Here is a 14,437-nt window from a genome sequence, read left to right as displayed (position 1 = left end):
CAACTATAAAGACACTAACAGGCAAAAATGATGAAAAAAGATATACCAGGCTAAAACTTAGTATTGTTAAGATGTATATTCTCCTCAAATTTATGTGTAGCTTCAGTGCAATCCCAGGAGTGATCCCAGCAGACTTTTTGTTTTTAAAGAAATTCACAAGCTTATTCTAAAAATTGGGAATGCAGAGGAGCTAGAAGAGCCAAAACTACTTTGAAAAAGAAGAAAGTTGGAGTAGTTACTCTACCTGATTTCAGGAATGAATATAAAACAATAGTGATCAAGACAGTGTGGTATTGGCATCAAGACTGACAAACAGATCAAAGAACCAGAATAGGAGTCTAGAAAGAGACTCATATGTGTATGTGTACATATATGTGGCAAATTGATTTTTGACAAAGGTGCAAAGGCAGTTGAGTGGAGAAATGATAATCTTTCCCACAGATGATACTGGAACAATTCGATAGTCATATATAGTACTCCAATAAAAAAAGATTTTCAATGCATACCTTGCACTATATTCAAAAATTAACTAAAAGCATTTCATAAAATTAAATGTAAAATATAAAACTATAAAACTTTTAGGTATAGGACAAATAAATATAGGACAAATCTTTGTGAACTGGGATTAGGTAAAGGATTAGGTAAAGATTTCTTAGATTTAACACCAAAAAAGCATGATTCATAAAAGAAGAAATTGGTGGATTGGCTTTCATTAAAAGTCCAATTGCATTTTCTACATAAAATTTGCAAAACTACGTATGAGATAAATTACTGGAAACTCAATATTAAGAAAGCAATCTAATAAAAAATTGGCAGAAGATTTGAGTATCAGTTTTACCAAGGAAGATATATGGATAATAAATAAGTGTATGAAAAGATGCTCAACATCATTAGTCATTAGGGAAATACAGATTAAAACCACAGTGAGACACCACTAAACACCTATTAGAATTTTGAAATTAAAAAGACTGACTATAGCAAGTGATAACTGAGATGTGAAGCAACTGTAACTCTCATACACTACTACTGAGAAGGTAAAATCACTTTGAAAACAGTTCTGTAGTTTCTTAAAGAGTTTTACATGTATTTACCATATGACCCAGCCATTCCAATTTTAGATATTTACCCAAGAATATGAAAGCACATATTTATACAAAGATTTATACCTAAATGTTCATAACATTTTTTATAATAGCAAAAACTGGAAACACATTGAATATTTGTTAACAAGTGAACACATAAAGAAATTATGGTATTAATATATCCTTACGATGGAATACTACCCAGCAACAAAAAGGAATGGATTGTTGATAGACACAACAAGATGGATGAGTTTCAAAATAATTATGCTCAGTTTAAAAGCCAGATACTTTAAATATATGGAATGTATTGTATTAGTAGTTCAATTATATCTCAATAAAGCTATTTGAAAAAATTTTAAGAAAATATAGAAATAACCCACATGCTGGGCACAGTGTAAAAATTTAGTAAATAGTAGTTTCTTTCTTAACATTATTATTTTGATTATCTCTCTAATTATATACTGTAAGATCCTTGAAGTCAGAAATTATGTCTATTTATCTTTTTATACTCAACTTGTAGCACAGTACCTTATACATAATAAGTGGTTCATAAAATTTTTTTAACAAATGAAAATAATAAATTTCTAACAGTTGAATGTAATGACCAGACTCTATAAGGGTCCAATAATACCCTAACACCGTTTGCCTATAACATCTTAAGTATTAAAATATTTCAACTGTAAATTCTTTTTAAACAGGTTTCAATTACTCTCCTATAAGTAGATTAAAGGTTACTGTATATTCTTTTTGTATAAAGAGAGCATATTATAATATGGAATTGAGGATAAATCTGAAAACTGTATAATCTAATCCTAATTTTGATTTTGTGAAATGTTGCAAATTTAATTTTGTTTCCAAGTTTTAGTTCTCTCTTTAGCTCAGTCACAATCTTTCTTTCAGACTTTCTACTTTTCTGTCCTTAACAACCTCAAAACTGTTGCTGGCAGATGGAATAGCTTTAGCTTTATCGACTTCTAGAATTTTCACAGTGGCGGCCAGGGATTCAGGGAGCTGAATGTGAACGAAAGTGAGAAAGGTGAACAAATAGTTTAAACAGTTTAGTGTGTAAACTGGTTTATATAAGGTTAGGTTTCTTTTTCTCCTTTCTTTTTATGTAGTTGTTGCTCAAGGGATTGTACTGGTTTTGAATGTTAGTTTTGGCAGTGTTTTGAGACTCTAGACATGCAGAATATTTGTAAGGAACTCAGGGAATGAGACTAAATGAGAGTATAGCCAGAGTCAAAGGAAAAAGTCTAGACATTGAGAATGGTCATCTCCACAAGCCATCATGAGACCAACCTATCTTTTGGTCTAATTTTAGGAGCTTTTTCTTTTCCTTAAGAAAGTGGATTCTCTTCTCTAAACCTAGAACTTATAAATGGAGTTAAGTAGATATACTTGCTTATTCCGGGGAGGGAAAGAAGCAGGGCAATTCTGGAGAATCCATAGCAGTAAAAAGATGGTATACCAACTCCCCGTCCTCCAATTTTAGCTAATATTTTAGCAATTTTAAGCCTTATATGATAAGAATTTCTAGCAGCAGTACAGTTTTCTTTAAATGAGTTATAATTATGGTATAGTATCTATATTAATTTTTTAGCTTATCATACCATAGCACAATAATCAGTTTTAAATTTAATACAGACTTTAAAGATTTACAGTAAAAGTTAACATTGTTCTTAGTTTTCTACTAATGTCAATACTAACATTTATGTTTTTAGGGGAACTGTATTTATATTCTCTATAATTCAATTTTGGTGATATTCTTTAATTATGCACTATTAATGTTGATGTGAGGAATATTGGAGTGTGTTTGTTTGTTTTTTTTTGTTTTGCTTAAACAACAGATGTTTATTTTCTCACACTCCCTAGAGGCCAGAAGTCCAAGATCAAGGTGTTGTCAGGGTTGGTTCTTTCCAAAGCCTCACTTCTTGGCTTGTAGATGGCTGTCTTCTTTCTGTGTCATCACATGGTCTTCCCCCTGTAGCAATATTGTTTTTTTAATGAATATAATTTTCTCTCCATAAGTTTCCTTCATACAATGTAATTGTGACATTGTACTCCTAAGCACATCCTTGTTTAAAAATTCTTTGAAAAATTACTGTAATTCCATGCATTTGTATTTGGTATTATTTTCTGTTTATTCATTAAGATATAATTTCTGGTTCATAAGTTTCCTTCATACAATGTAATTGTGACATTGTACTCCTAAGCACATCCTTGTTTAAAAATTCTTTGAAAAATTACTGTATTCCATGCATTTGTATTTGGTATTATTTTCTGTTTATTCATTAAGATATAATTTCTGGTTCTGATTAATATGAGTACCATTTACCAATTTTACGTGGAATTCATACTGATCCTGGAATCTAATACATGCTAAAATATTTAAAACATTAAAAATGTTGGCATTCAAGTCCCAACAGTATTCTCATTCTAAGCCGGGTAGTGTGATGATGCATAACTAAATATGGATTCTTGTAAAAAATTTTTTAACTCTATATTCAGTTTCTTCTTTCCCCTTAATCTTTTCTTAAAAGGTAACTATAAATCGCAGCCAGAATGATGGCAATATAAATCAGACTGCCTCCTCTCCATTCCCCTTTTCAGCTGAGCTACTTTTTCTGAGCCAAGCAGCTACTGATGCAGATACGCAGGTGGGACACAGAGGATTTCAGCCAAGCAGCCTGTTGTGATGCTTTTCCTCTTCTGAGACAAACTCAAGCCTAGAAACAAAGCCCTTGGGAAGGATTTGAGGGGCAGGTGACTGAAATAAAAGACTGCAGCCCAAGAATTCCATATCCATTCACCTTATTCACCAGTCACAGTAAAAAAAAAAAACATATTTGCAGATGGACAAAAAGTGAGAGAACATTTTCATCTGCATACCCTGTCCAAGAAAAATGATTGAGCAATGAATCTGAGCAAAGTAAAAATATTTATAAAATACAGATTACTTTTAAATGTCTGGTCAATCTAACAATACATTTGTCCCCATAGTTAGAGTTCACCCCTGTATTTCATAAATAAAATTTAGCAAGTTATATCTGCATAAACAAATGTATTTAGAATGGAATCATATTCATTTATTGGATCAGTTGTGTTATTGTAGACATATTTTTTAAAACAGAATCAAAACCCTATTCTTATGCATTTATATCTATTTAAATTAATTGCTTTGACTTCATGAGTATCCTAGTGATTTATTTAGAAGGATCCTGAGATTTAGAGTCAGAGTCTTAATTTTACTCCATCATTTACTAGTAAATGCAAATTACTAAACTGTTCTTATTCCCTGGTTTTCTTTATCTTTGAAATATGAGTCCTATATTAGAGATTGTTGGAGTAATAAGTGAAAAATAAATAAATTTTAGCAGATGTTTTTATCGTAAGAACCTTTCCTTAGGAATGGTAATCACCATATTTTGAAGATAGCGTTTATAAATGATAGGAGGAAGAGGGCTGCTATGGAGGGAGATTTCATGGGGTAGAAGACTTTAACAATACTGTTAATGTTTTATTGGATGTTAGGTACACATTCTTCTGTATACTTTTTCTATGTCCTAAATATTTTTTAATTGTTAAAAAAATCTTTTCTTATGAATACAAAAAACTCACTCCCATGAAATATCTTAACCAATAAAGTGTCTAAGATTTTTCTATCAAAGGAAACTGCTTACAAGGACACTCTGAAATGTATGCTTCAAAATTCTTAGCTTGCTTAGGACCTGCTAGTCAGAATATCATTTCCTTGCCATTCTAGTTATGTTATATTGCACGAAGTATCATGTTTCTACTGTGTGTGGCAGAAATTACAAACTACTTTGGAGTTGAACCTGACCTATAGAAGTTATGTGTTTGTTCCACACAGTTCTGTATTGTTTTTCATGGCAACTTTAATACTCGTGAAAAATTAACAGATTTCATGACTGTGGCCCTTCATTTCTGCGTAACAGCAATCAGTTGGTATTTGAGTACAGCTGCTTCCTTTCAGTCGCGCATGTGCTCCACAGTTCTCCACTCTCTGTGCTCCCTGATGCTAATGTCAAGTGTCATTTGCCATTTATTGTCATAAATGTTTGTGTTAACTGCTTGGTGCCTGTAGGCATTTTAGTTTATGCCTGTTAGATTATATTCAGTAGATATCATAGTCTTCTATTGATATTTTGCTGTGATATTTTAATTTGATGGCACATATTTCCAATACTTTATAACTTTGTAAAGCATGCTTACATACATTTTCCCTGTAAACATATGACATAAAGTACTCTTTTTTTGTTTGTCAACTCCTTCTTCTCTCATTTCCAATCAGTCCTTTCATTTTACCAATTTCTCAAATCTCATTCTTCCTGTTCTACCTTTTTGCTACTGGTTCGGCTCAGGCCCTCATCGTCTCACCTGGAGTTCTTTAATTGCCACCTAACTGAGCTCCTTGCCTCTAGTAACATTCTTTTTAATTCATCCTCAAACATATTGCTAGAATGATATATCAAAGTGTAGATCTGATCACATCCCCTCTCTGTTTAAAATTCTTCTAAGCCTTTCCATCTTCTATGGCAGGAGTTGGCAAATTTGTCCTTATAGGTCCAGATGTTAGATATTTTAGGCTTTTCTGGTCATAAGGTTCCTGCTACAAATACTCAACTCCTGTTTTTGAGTTGAGCACAAAACCCACCATAGACGATATGTAAACAAATGGTATGGCTGCATTCCAATAAAACTTACTTAAAAAACTGGGTTGTTGGTCTAGGGCTGTAGTTTATTAATCCCTGTTCTATGATATAAAAGACTTTTCCTGTCTTCTCATTTGTCACATTTACCACTCCTCCATCTTGTTTCTTACAGGTTTTTCAGAAGAACCATTTGAATTCTTAAACTTTTCTGAGTATAGCATCTTCTTTCTGTATGCAATTATTTAATTCTTTTCATTCAAGCTGGTTTTTTTACAAATAGCAAAATATTCTAAGGTATCACATAAATTAATTCCAAAATGATGGTTTTCATACATAAAAATGGAATAATTTAGTTTATTTACCTATTTTATTTAGTTTATTGCTGACATCTTTATAAATGTAGTAAAGTCAAGTCTTAAGTATTAAGAAGAGTTTTTAACAGATCTTTAACAGACCTTTCATGAAAGTCATAACTTTGATAATAACCTATGTTAGAGTTTAGATACTATCAATATGTTATTCAAAAATCTCAGAATGAAGTTACTGTAGGGAGGTAGTTTAGTTTCAACATAGTCAACTGTATTAAATCAAGGCTCACTGAAAAGAACAATTTTAGGGCAGTTAGTAGGAACTGAAAGCATATAAATCACATTGTATCCTCTCTTCATCACAATTGCTCCTTTCTAATCCAGTTAGGAAAGCAGAAAATATTTGGTTTTAGGGTCTGACTTGCCTCAACTATGAACTTCAAGTTGCTATTAATATTTAAATTCTAACAGGTCACTTGCATGTTTCCACATGGAAAGAAATAGCACAACTTGAGAATATGTTGTTAAATGTGTGTGTTTTGCCTCATGTTAAATTGCAGTTATTTATGTTATTGCTGATTGGTACAATGTTGGGTAGTAAACAAATCTTCTTCTAGGAAAAAAACTGAAAGAACATCATTCTTGCATCATATGTACAAGAGGCAAGATATGGCTGGATATTAATATTGATTATGATAAAGCTGTCTAAATTTTCTGATACTTGCATAAGTATGCATTAATGTAAAGTTCTATGTATTAAAACTGATCTGTAACTGTCTTCTGTGGTTGATTTTTTAAATTTTTTTAGCCACCAGCTGAACAGGCCAAAGCCAGACTACAGCTTGTTCTTGAAGCTGCTGGTAAGTGTTAATAATTAACTTTTATGAAATGAAAATGTAATAAATATATCCTAGGCTGTTAGCATGTTTACAGATGAGTCAAAGAGAAAACTCTTATTTTTATATATACTCAAAGTGTATGAGATCTAGATTATATGTATGTCATTTATTGCTATAGTAAATTGGTAAATATGCTAAAAGTTCATTCTTTACCTTTTCATTTATGAAATTGGCTTCAATTTTAATTTTCCATTTTGATGAAGTTCAATTTATTATTATTATTCTCTTTTGTGTACTGTGCTTTTGGGGGCATGTTTAAGAATTCTTTGACTAACCCCAGATCATGATTTTTTCTAACATTTTCCTCTGAAAGTTTTATGGTGTTACATTTTACATTTAAGACTATGATCTATTTTAATTTTTCTATAAGGTATATTGTTTAGGTTGAGATTTTCATTGTTCTAAAAGAAATGATGTCAATGTCATTTAATAATTCCTCTAATTACATTGAAGCAACTCATTGGACTACGTATTCTGGATATCATCTAAACTTAAAATGCTATTTGTTTTGTTTCTCAGTGGTACAATAATGCTATGACTTTGATTTTAGATATCATGCCCAGTATCATATAGACATTAAATACTTTACCCTTTAAAAAATGTATAAAATCCATGTTATATTTTCTAAATACTGCTACTTTACTTTGAATCTTAATGTGCACTTCAAAAGCGTATGTGCAGATATAGTAGTAACATTCACTGGGTGTTGGACAGATGGGAGGGCATGGGAAAATTCACACCTAATGGGTGCAGTGAGCCCTGTCAGGAGGATGGACACACTTGAAGCTCTGACTTGGGTGGGGCAAAAGCAATATATGTAACCTAAACATTTGTAGCCCTGTAATATGCTGAAATAAAAAAAAAACTTATTCAAATAATATGTGTGTAACTTATTCAAATAATAAGTTGCCAAGATTAGTCCAGTAGTCCCCACTTTTACAGAGTGGAAATGTTACAAGGCCCCCAGTAGATGCATGAAACCACAGATGGTACTGAACCCTATATATGTATATACTGTGTTTTTCCCCATACATATATACCTATGATAAAGTTTAATTTTTTAATTAGGCACACTAAGAGATTAACAGCAACAAAATAAAATAGAACACTTATAACAATATACTATAATAAAAGTTATGTGAATGTGGTCTCTCTCTTTTAAAATATCTTGTATTATATTCTCCTAAGTTTAGACCACAGTTGATCATACGTAACTGAAACCGAAGAAAGTGAAACTGCAGTTGCAGATGAGGAGGGACTACTGTACATATTTCTTGAAATTATTGATTTTTTAAAGAGCTCATACTTTTCAGCTGGAAAAATGAGAATTCTGTTTTAACATGAAAAATAATTTCCAACTACCAAATGATAGTAGCTATATTTTTAGTATTCATTAATCAAGAAAATACATATGTGCATATTGATTGAAGAATCTCTTGCATTAGCTCTTTGTATTCCCATTTAAAGTGTCCACAGTCTAAAGGCTAGAAACACCAGTATGAGTGATATACTAGCTTCCTGAATTTATTAATGAAGTAACTTAACCATATAGGTATAAAAATGTTTTAATTTTGATGCTTAGTCTTTTTACCCTTCCTATATTACTTTAAAAATCACTTCTATTTTATGTCTTTATCTTGTTCATTTTAGCTTTAATTACATAGAAAACATTATTTGTGAAATTTTGCTTGCTAGCATTTTTTTCATGTTTGACTCTCAAATAAATGTGGTATGGGATAAAGCTAATTAATATGACTTTGTATCATTTATATAAAATACGTTCATTCTTCAATGGCATTTAGCTTGGCATTTAGCTTTGAAAGAATATTTTTAGTTTATAATTTGAATATTGACAAATTCTTGCTTTAAAGGAAAATATTTATGTTGTGTAGCCCAGAAAATATTTGTTTCCATTGATACAATTATGATAAATTTTATTTCATAGTTTTGTACGGGTTTTTAAAAAATCTTTTAATATGATTTTGAAACACATTATAAAAAGATCTCAAAGTCCAGACCTCACAGTGTTTATATCTGTCCCAGTTGTCACCTCTGATTTTTTAAATCTAACATTCTAAATTGTGTTAGTGTAGGATAAAGAGTTAGATTCTGTGAATTTGGAAAACAGTCTAAATTATGACAATTTTCAAATTAAAATACTTATTTTAGCCTGTGTAAACAAAGAACGGACGTTAGCTAAATGTAGAATTATTTATTTAATCATTTTCTTTTTATCAAACATTTATATTATCTCCAGCTTTTCTCTCTTACCAATAACACTGTAAGGAACATCTTCTTACACATTGTGTTATATATATTTTAGATTATTTTCTTGGGATTGATTACTATAGAAATGAGTTTATGAGGTTAGAGGGTTTAATATTTAGAATGACTTTTTATACATTTTTGCTTAGTTGTTGTACAAAAGCAGTGTGCTATTTTTCGTTGCCACTGGGTAAGTAATCATTTTATCAGATTTATCATATTTATTTGATTTTTGATGCCAGTTCCATGAATATATTGCTTTATAATATGATGCAACGTATTATACCTTTTTGAAAAGCATCCAATATTGTTTTTAATGAGCATTTGTGGCCTTGGAGGAGGGAGGCAGATGGATGGATAGGGGAGGAGTACATAGACAAATGCAGAACTTATTTTCAAGGTTCTGTTTCTCTGTTTTGGTGATAAATTCAAGGTGTTCATTGTATTATTAGAAATAAGTAAATAAATGAAGGGGGGATGAGAAGAACTTGAGCCCAGTCTATTAAGTTTTGCAGTTAGAATCCAGCCTAGTCCCACGGTTGAGATAAATGGATAAATGGTTGAGATAAAAAAGAACTTCATAGCTTTTTAATGGTACAATAATATTCCTGTGTGTGTATGTGTCTGTCTGTGTGTATGTGTGTGTGTATACACACATAATATGTTTATCCATTTATCCATTTATGAAAATTTGGGCTATTTCCACCTTTTGGTTATTGTGAATAGGTTTACTATGAATATGTATGTACATATACTTGTTTGAGAACCTGTTTGCAGATTTTTTTGGATGTATACCTTGGAGGGTAATTTTGGGATCATTTGGTAACTCTGTGTTTAGCTTTTTTTAAGAAATCACCAAACTGTTTTCCATGGCAGCTGAACCATTATACAGTTCCCTATCGTCTCAACTAGACATATCACACGTTTAAGTTACCTGTTTGAAAATATTTAGGTTTGGGTACTTCTGTGTGTTATAATTTCCTCATCTGTAAGAGAGAAAGATAATAACTATCTTGTAGGGTTGTTGTGAAAATAAATATTATAATATATGAAGTGCCTAGCCCAGAGCATGACAAGTGGTAGCCACCAGAAAATTTTTATTTCCATGTTGCATTTTGTGAGTACCACTGCTAGATGATTCCTTCTCAGGTACCATATGATAATGCCACTCCTTTGCTCAAAATTATCGATTGGCTGTCAATCACAAAATCAGTTTTATACTTCTTTGCTTAAGATTCTAAGGTTCTGTACAGTGGATCCACAGACTTTTCTAACTTTATTTTCTAGAATTCATTACTATACTTCTCATTGTTCTTTGAGTTACCCATATTCTTTTCTACCTGGGAATCTTCACACATGGTTTTTCCCTTCTGTAAATGTCTCTCCTTCCTTTTCCCCTCTCCAAGCACTTAAAGACCCCTTTAAAATAAGATTTCTACATGATTTCCCTGATCATTCCAGCACGTAATCTTTCTCTCCTCCTTTGAATTATTTTAGTCTTTGTGCGTGCTATTTATGCTGATATTTACTCATATACCAGTGATACTACTATTTAATTGTTTCATAATTGTTAGACTTATTTTTCCAATGAAATAAACTTCTGAAGGTTAGGAATCATATTTAAAACTTCTACATCTTTCCCAGCAGTTTTAACAACATGTATAGTAGTACTATGCCAAGTAAAATTCCAGCTGTTAATCTTTGGTAAATAAGTCATTGTGGATAAACAAATGATCTAGATATCTGAAAATTAAACCTTCAAATGCTGATGTGCTAATTTTAGCCACTGTATTATATATTTTATAATAAATATACTAAAAAGTTTCCTGGCTTCAAAAGCAGAAGATACATAACATAATCTGACTTTTTAACTTAAAGTGTAAGGTAGTCTTTGACAGAAAAGATGATGAAACCTGGTTATCAAACAGGAGAAGGAGGAAAGATAGTAAGTTTTGTTAAGGGCTTCTTTGTCTCTATCATTTTTACTCTCACTGTTGTTTGACTTGCATTTGGCACCATTCCAAACGTTATCTGGGTTTTCCACAAAAACACAGTATCATCTTATGCCAAGTGTGTTTGCTCATGGATTTGAAGACGGTTTTGAAGCACAAATTTTTCCAAAACATAAATATTTTTCATCAGCATGAGAAGACAACACTTCTCACACAATTTTCAAGGCATAATTTTCTTTGAAGTCTTCTTAACATTTTACTTTTAATATAATTATTGACACATATAACCTTTAAAATTATATTTCTAATGTTATAAGAAAGGATAGAAATTTCTTTTACTACATATATGGTTAAACAACTTGTCATAAAATCTGTGTAATAGTTATTCCATTTCCTGAATAATCCCTGTAGCCTTTTGTATTGTGCCTTATAGTTTTCAAATCATTTTCATAAATCTTTATCTTTTGACTCATATCACTGTGTGGAGAGCTAATTAACTCCATTTTACAAATATCCCCAAAGCCTAAATAACTTGTAAAAAATTATATAGAGAATAAATGGCAGAACCAGAACTCAATTCCAGTGGTTTATGACTCTTGAGCTATTTCTATCTGTGGGTAAATTCCTCAGTTATGTTGGGTAGGAAGAAGGGTGATAGAAAATATTACCAAACACATACCTTATTCTGTAAGGCTTAGTTCTACAATAACCTTTCAATAAAATAATTTCTGTCCTTAAGCCTTTGATTCTAGAGGAAGTTTTTTTGATGACACAAAAGGATTAAGCTTTCATTCAGGAAGAAGTGTTTTTTCCCCTAACTGTGTAGAGTGCTCACAGTAGCTAAATTTATAACTTTGAAAAATCTAGGATAATGTTTTATGATCATCAATATTTTATTCTTTTTTTTAAATTTTGCCAATATTTTATTTATTTATTTATTTATTTATTTATATTTATTTCAGGATATTATGGGGGAACAAACATTTTGGTTACATGTTATAACCAGTATTTTATTCTTAAACCTAGCTCTGGGCGTGCATTTCAGTGACCCTTGTTGAGTTAGAAGCTGGTTAGGTGTTGTGAAAACACAGATTAGTTATACTCACAAATGCACTATATCCAGGTGTTAGCTGTGCTTAGGAATACTCCATAAGTGTCTCACCCCATCCCAATTCTTCTGCAGCATGTTAAACTGAGATTTTATTCTCTTAGTTGCCCATTCAGTACCTGGAAGCCAAGTCCTGACCCTTTCTTCATAGCCATGTGGTTGTAGAAGTCACAGCACTTCTCTAAAGTCCATTCTAGTGTTAAATATTTGTGATTCAAAGAATTACAAATGAGATTGCCTTGATAATGTTGTACTGTTTCCGGGGAGCATAGAAAGCTACTCTGCTTTACCCTGATTTAAAGCTGACAGAGGTTTTGTCTGTAAGTTTCTGACCACTGATCTGTGGCTATGAGAAATAGGCTGATTAATTGTGAGAGAGGCTTTCACGTTAGGGCAACCCTCAAAAAAGAGCAAGAGATTGAAGAGTTAATTTCTATTTCATATAAATAAATAGTTTATAAGCTTCTTCTTTTTCCCATGTAGACTTCTGCTTGATTGTGTGTTGGTAGTCCAGATTTACATCCAGCTTAACTAACAAATTTTCAGAGCTTAGGCAGATCACTTCTCCTTTACTGTCCTTTAATTCCCTCATCTGTAAAATGGAGATATTAATAAATAGTTACATAACTCATAGTACATTGTTGATATAGAGTTTAAATAAGTTAACATTTGTAAAACACGTAGTACAATACCCGATACGCAGTTAAGTATTCAGTACATGTTAGCAATTAGTATGAAAGGCAATATAGTATGGTGGTGAAGTTCTCAAGTCAGGTGGTCTGGGTGCCATTCCTAGCTCCCCTATTTACTGATGAAACCATAGGGTAGTTGTTAAAGCCTGCTAACTTCAGTTTTCCATTTACAAAGTGGGAATAATAATAATAGTAATAATATGTATCTTACAGAGTTTTTATGAAAAATGAATAAATTAATACAGTAAAATCTCTAGAATAGAAACTAGCACATAACTGAGCATTCTATAAATGTTAGCTAGTAGGTGTAGGAGTAGTTTTTTTATGGCATCAGCAGGGTGGCTTTATAAGATAATTAAAGAAGAAAAGTTGAGCCACATATCCTCCTTGTACCAGCATGCTTATGCTATTAAAAGACATTATCAGGAATTAAGAAGAGTGCTTTCATGAAGAAATAAATAATTGACTTGGGTATTGGTTAAAGCCTTTTTTCCTGTCAAGTATGGTTATACGAACTTCAGAAATTCTATATAAAATTAAATAGTTTTAATGTAAAATCAAATTGATAATGTTAATTTAACTTCCAGTTTTCAACAGTGATCGTAATTTTTGGCTTCGTGTTAATCCAAAACGGTAAAATTAGTGTTTCCTAAAGAGAAATGTTAAGTAAATTGCTTTTTAAAAGTATACGTTATTTATTTTAACATCAGTTACATATTTATGTTTGAATGGCTATTATTTACCCCTAATAATATTTAGTAAGAAGAAAGCTATCAGCTAGAGTCTAACAATATCACAGCAACTTGCCATGTTTGAGCAGATGTTAAGCAGACAGTAGTTGAATGTTAATTTTGAGAGGGTGATATGTTTAAGCCTAGCTGAAGTATGTTGCATGTGGGCTTTCTAGACTTGAGTACAATGCTGGATCTCTGGGGAGAATTTTAAAGCTAAACCTCTTTCTTTTGGGTCCTCTATATGGACTCTCTCAAGTCAGTATAAAGCAGATCATCCCTAGGCTAAAGCCCTTCAGCTTTTGTTATTGGGCTCTGTAGACCTGTAATTAGGCCTCCTGGCAGGCCTTGCAGGCCAGTTAATGGTCATATGGAGTTTCTGTGAGGCAGACTGGCTTTGTATAAATCCTGGGTAGGAATATGTTTATGGGTCACTTCCTACCAGGACCATGCTTTGTCCTTATGCCCTGCGGGCTGACAGGGAGCAGGTTCCCTTGACCATGGACTGTTCAGTGTGCAACTCAAAATCTACTCCACTAATCCCCAGTGTAAACAGAGGATTTAGAAGGGCTTCTGTCACTTACAGTTGCCAATTCACTTGGGTGTCTGTGAATTTATTTTCCCCGACTTCATTATTAAAAGGCTGACAAGTGTATAAGATTTGGATGCTTGTTTATATATCAAATATGCAAGTCTTTTTCAGTGGTTTTAGAATCATTGTAAATAA

General features: G+C 32.0%; 1 protein-coding gene across 3 annotated transcripts in view; it reads left to right on the top strand.

Annotated features, from left to right (window-relative positions):
• RSRC1 (arginine/serine-rich coiled-coil 1) overlaps nucleotides 1-14,437 on the top strand; it is a 456,738-nt gene that overhangs the window by 257,210 nt on the left and 185,091 nt on the right. For all 3 annotated transcript variants that reach the window (XM_012642863.1, XM_012642862.1, XM_012642864.1), the window contains one exon: nucleotides 6,872-6,923. In XM_012642863.1, the coding sequence (XP_012498317.1) occupies nucleotides 6,872-6,923 (52 nt within the window). The remainder of the gene's footprint in view (nucleotides 1-6,871; nucleotides 6,924-14,437) is intronic.

This window comes from Propithecus coquereli, unplaced genomic scaffold, assembly GCF_000956105.1.
Source record: "Propithecus coquereli isolate 6110/MARCELLA unplaced genomic scaffold, Pcoq_1.0 Scaffold19, whole genome shotgun sequence".
NCBI lineage: Eukaryota > Metazoa > Chordata > Mammalia > Primates > Indriidae > Propithecus > Propithecus coquereli.
The sequence above is the reverse complement of the archived record's forward strand: the minus strand, read 5'-3'. Positions and strand labels throughout refer to the sequence as shown.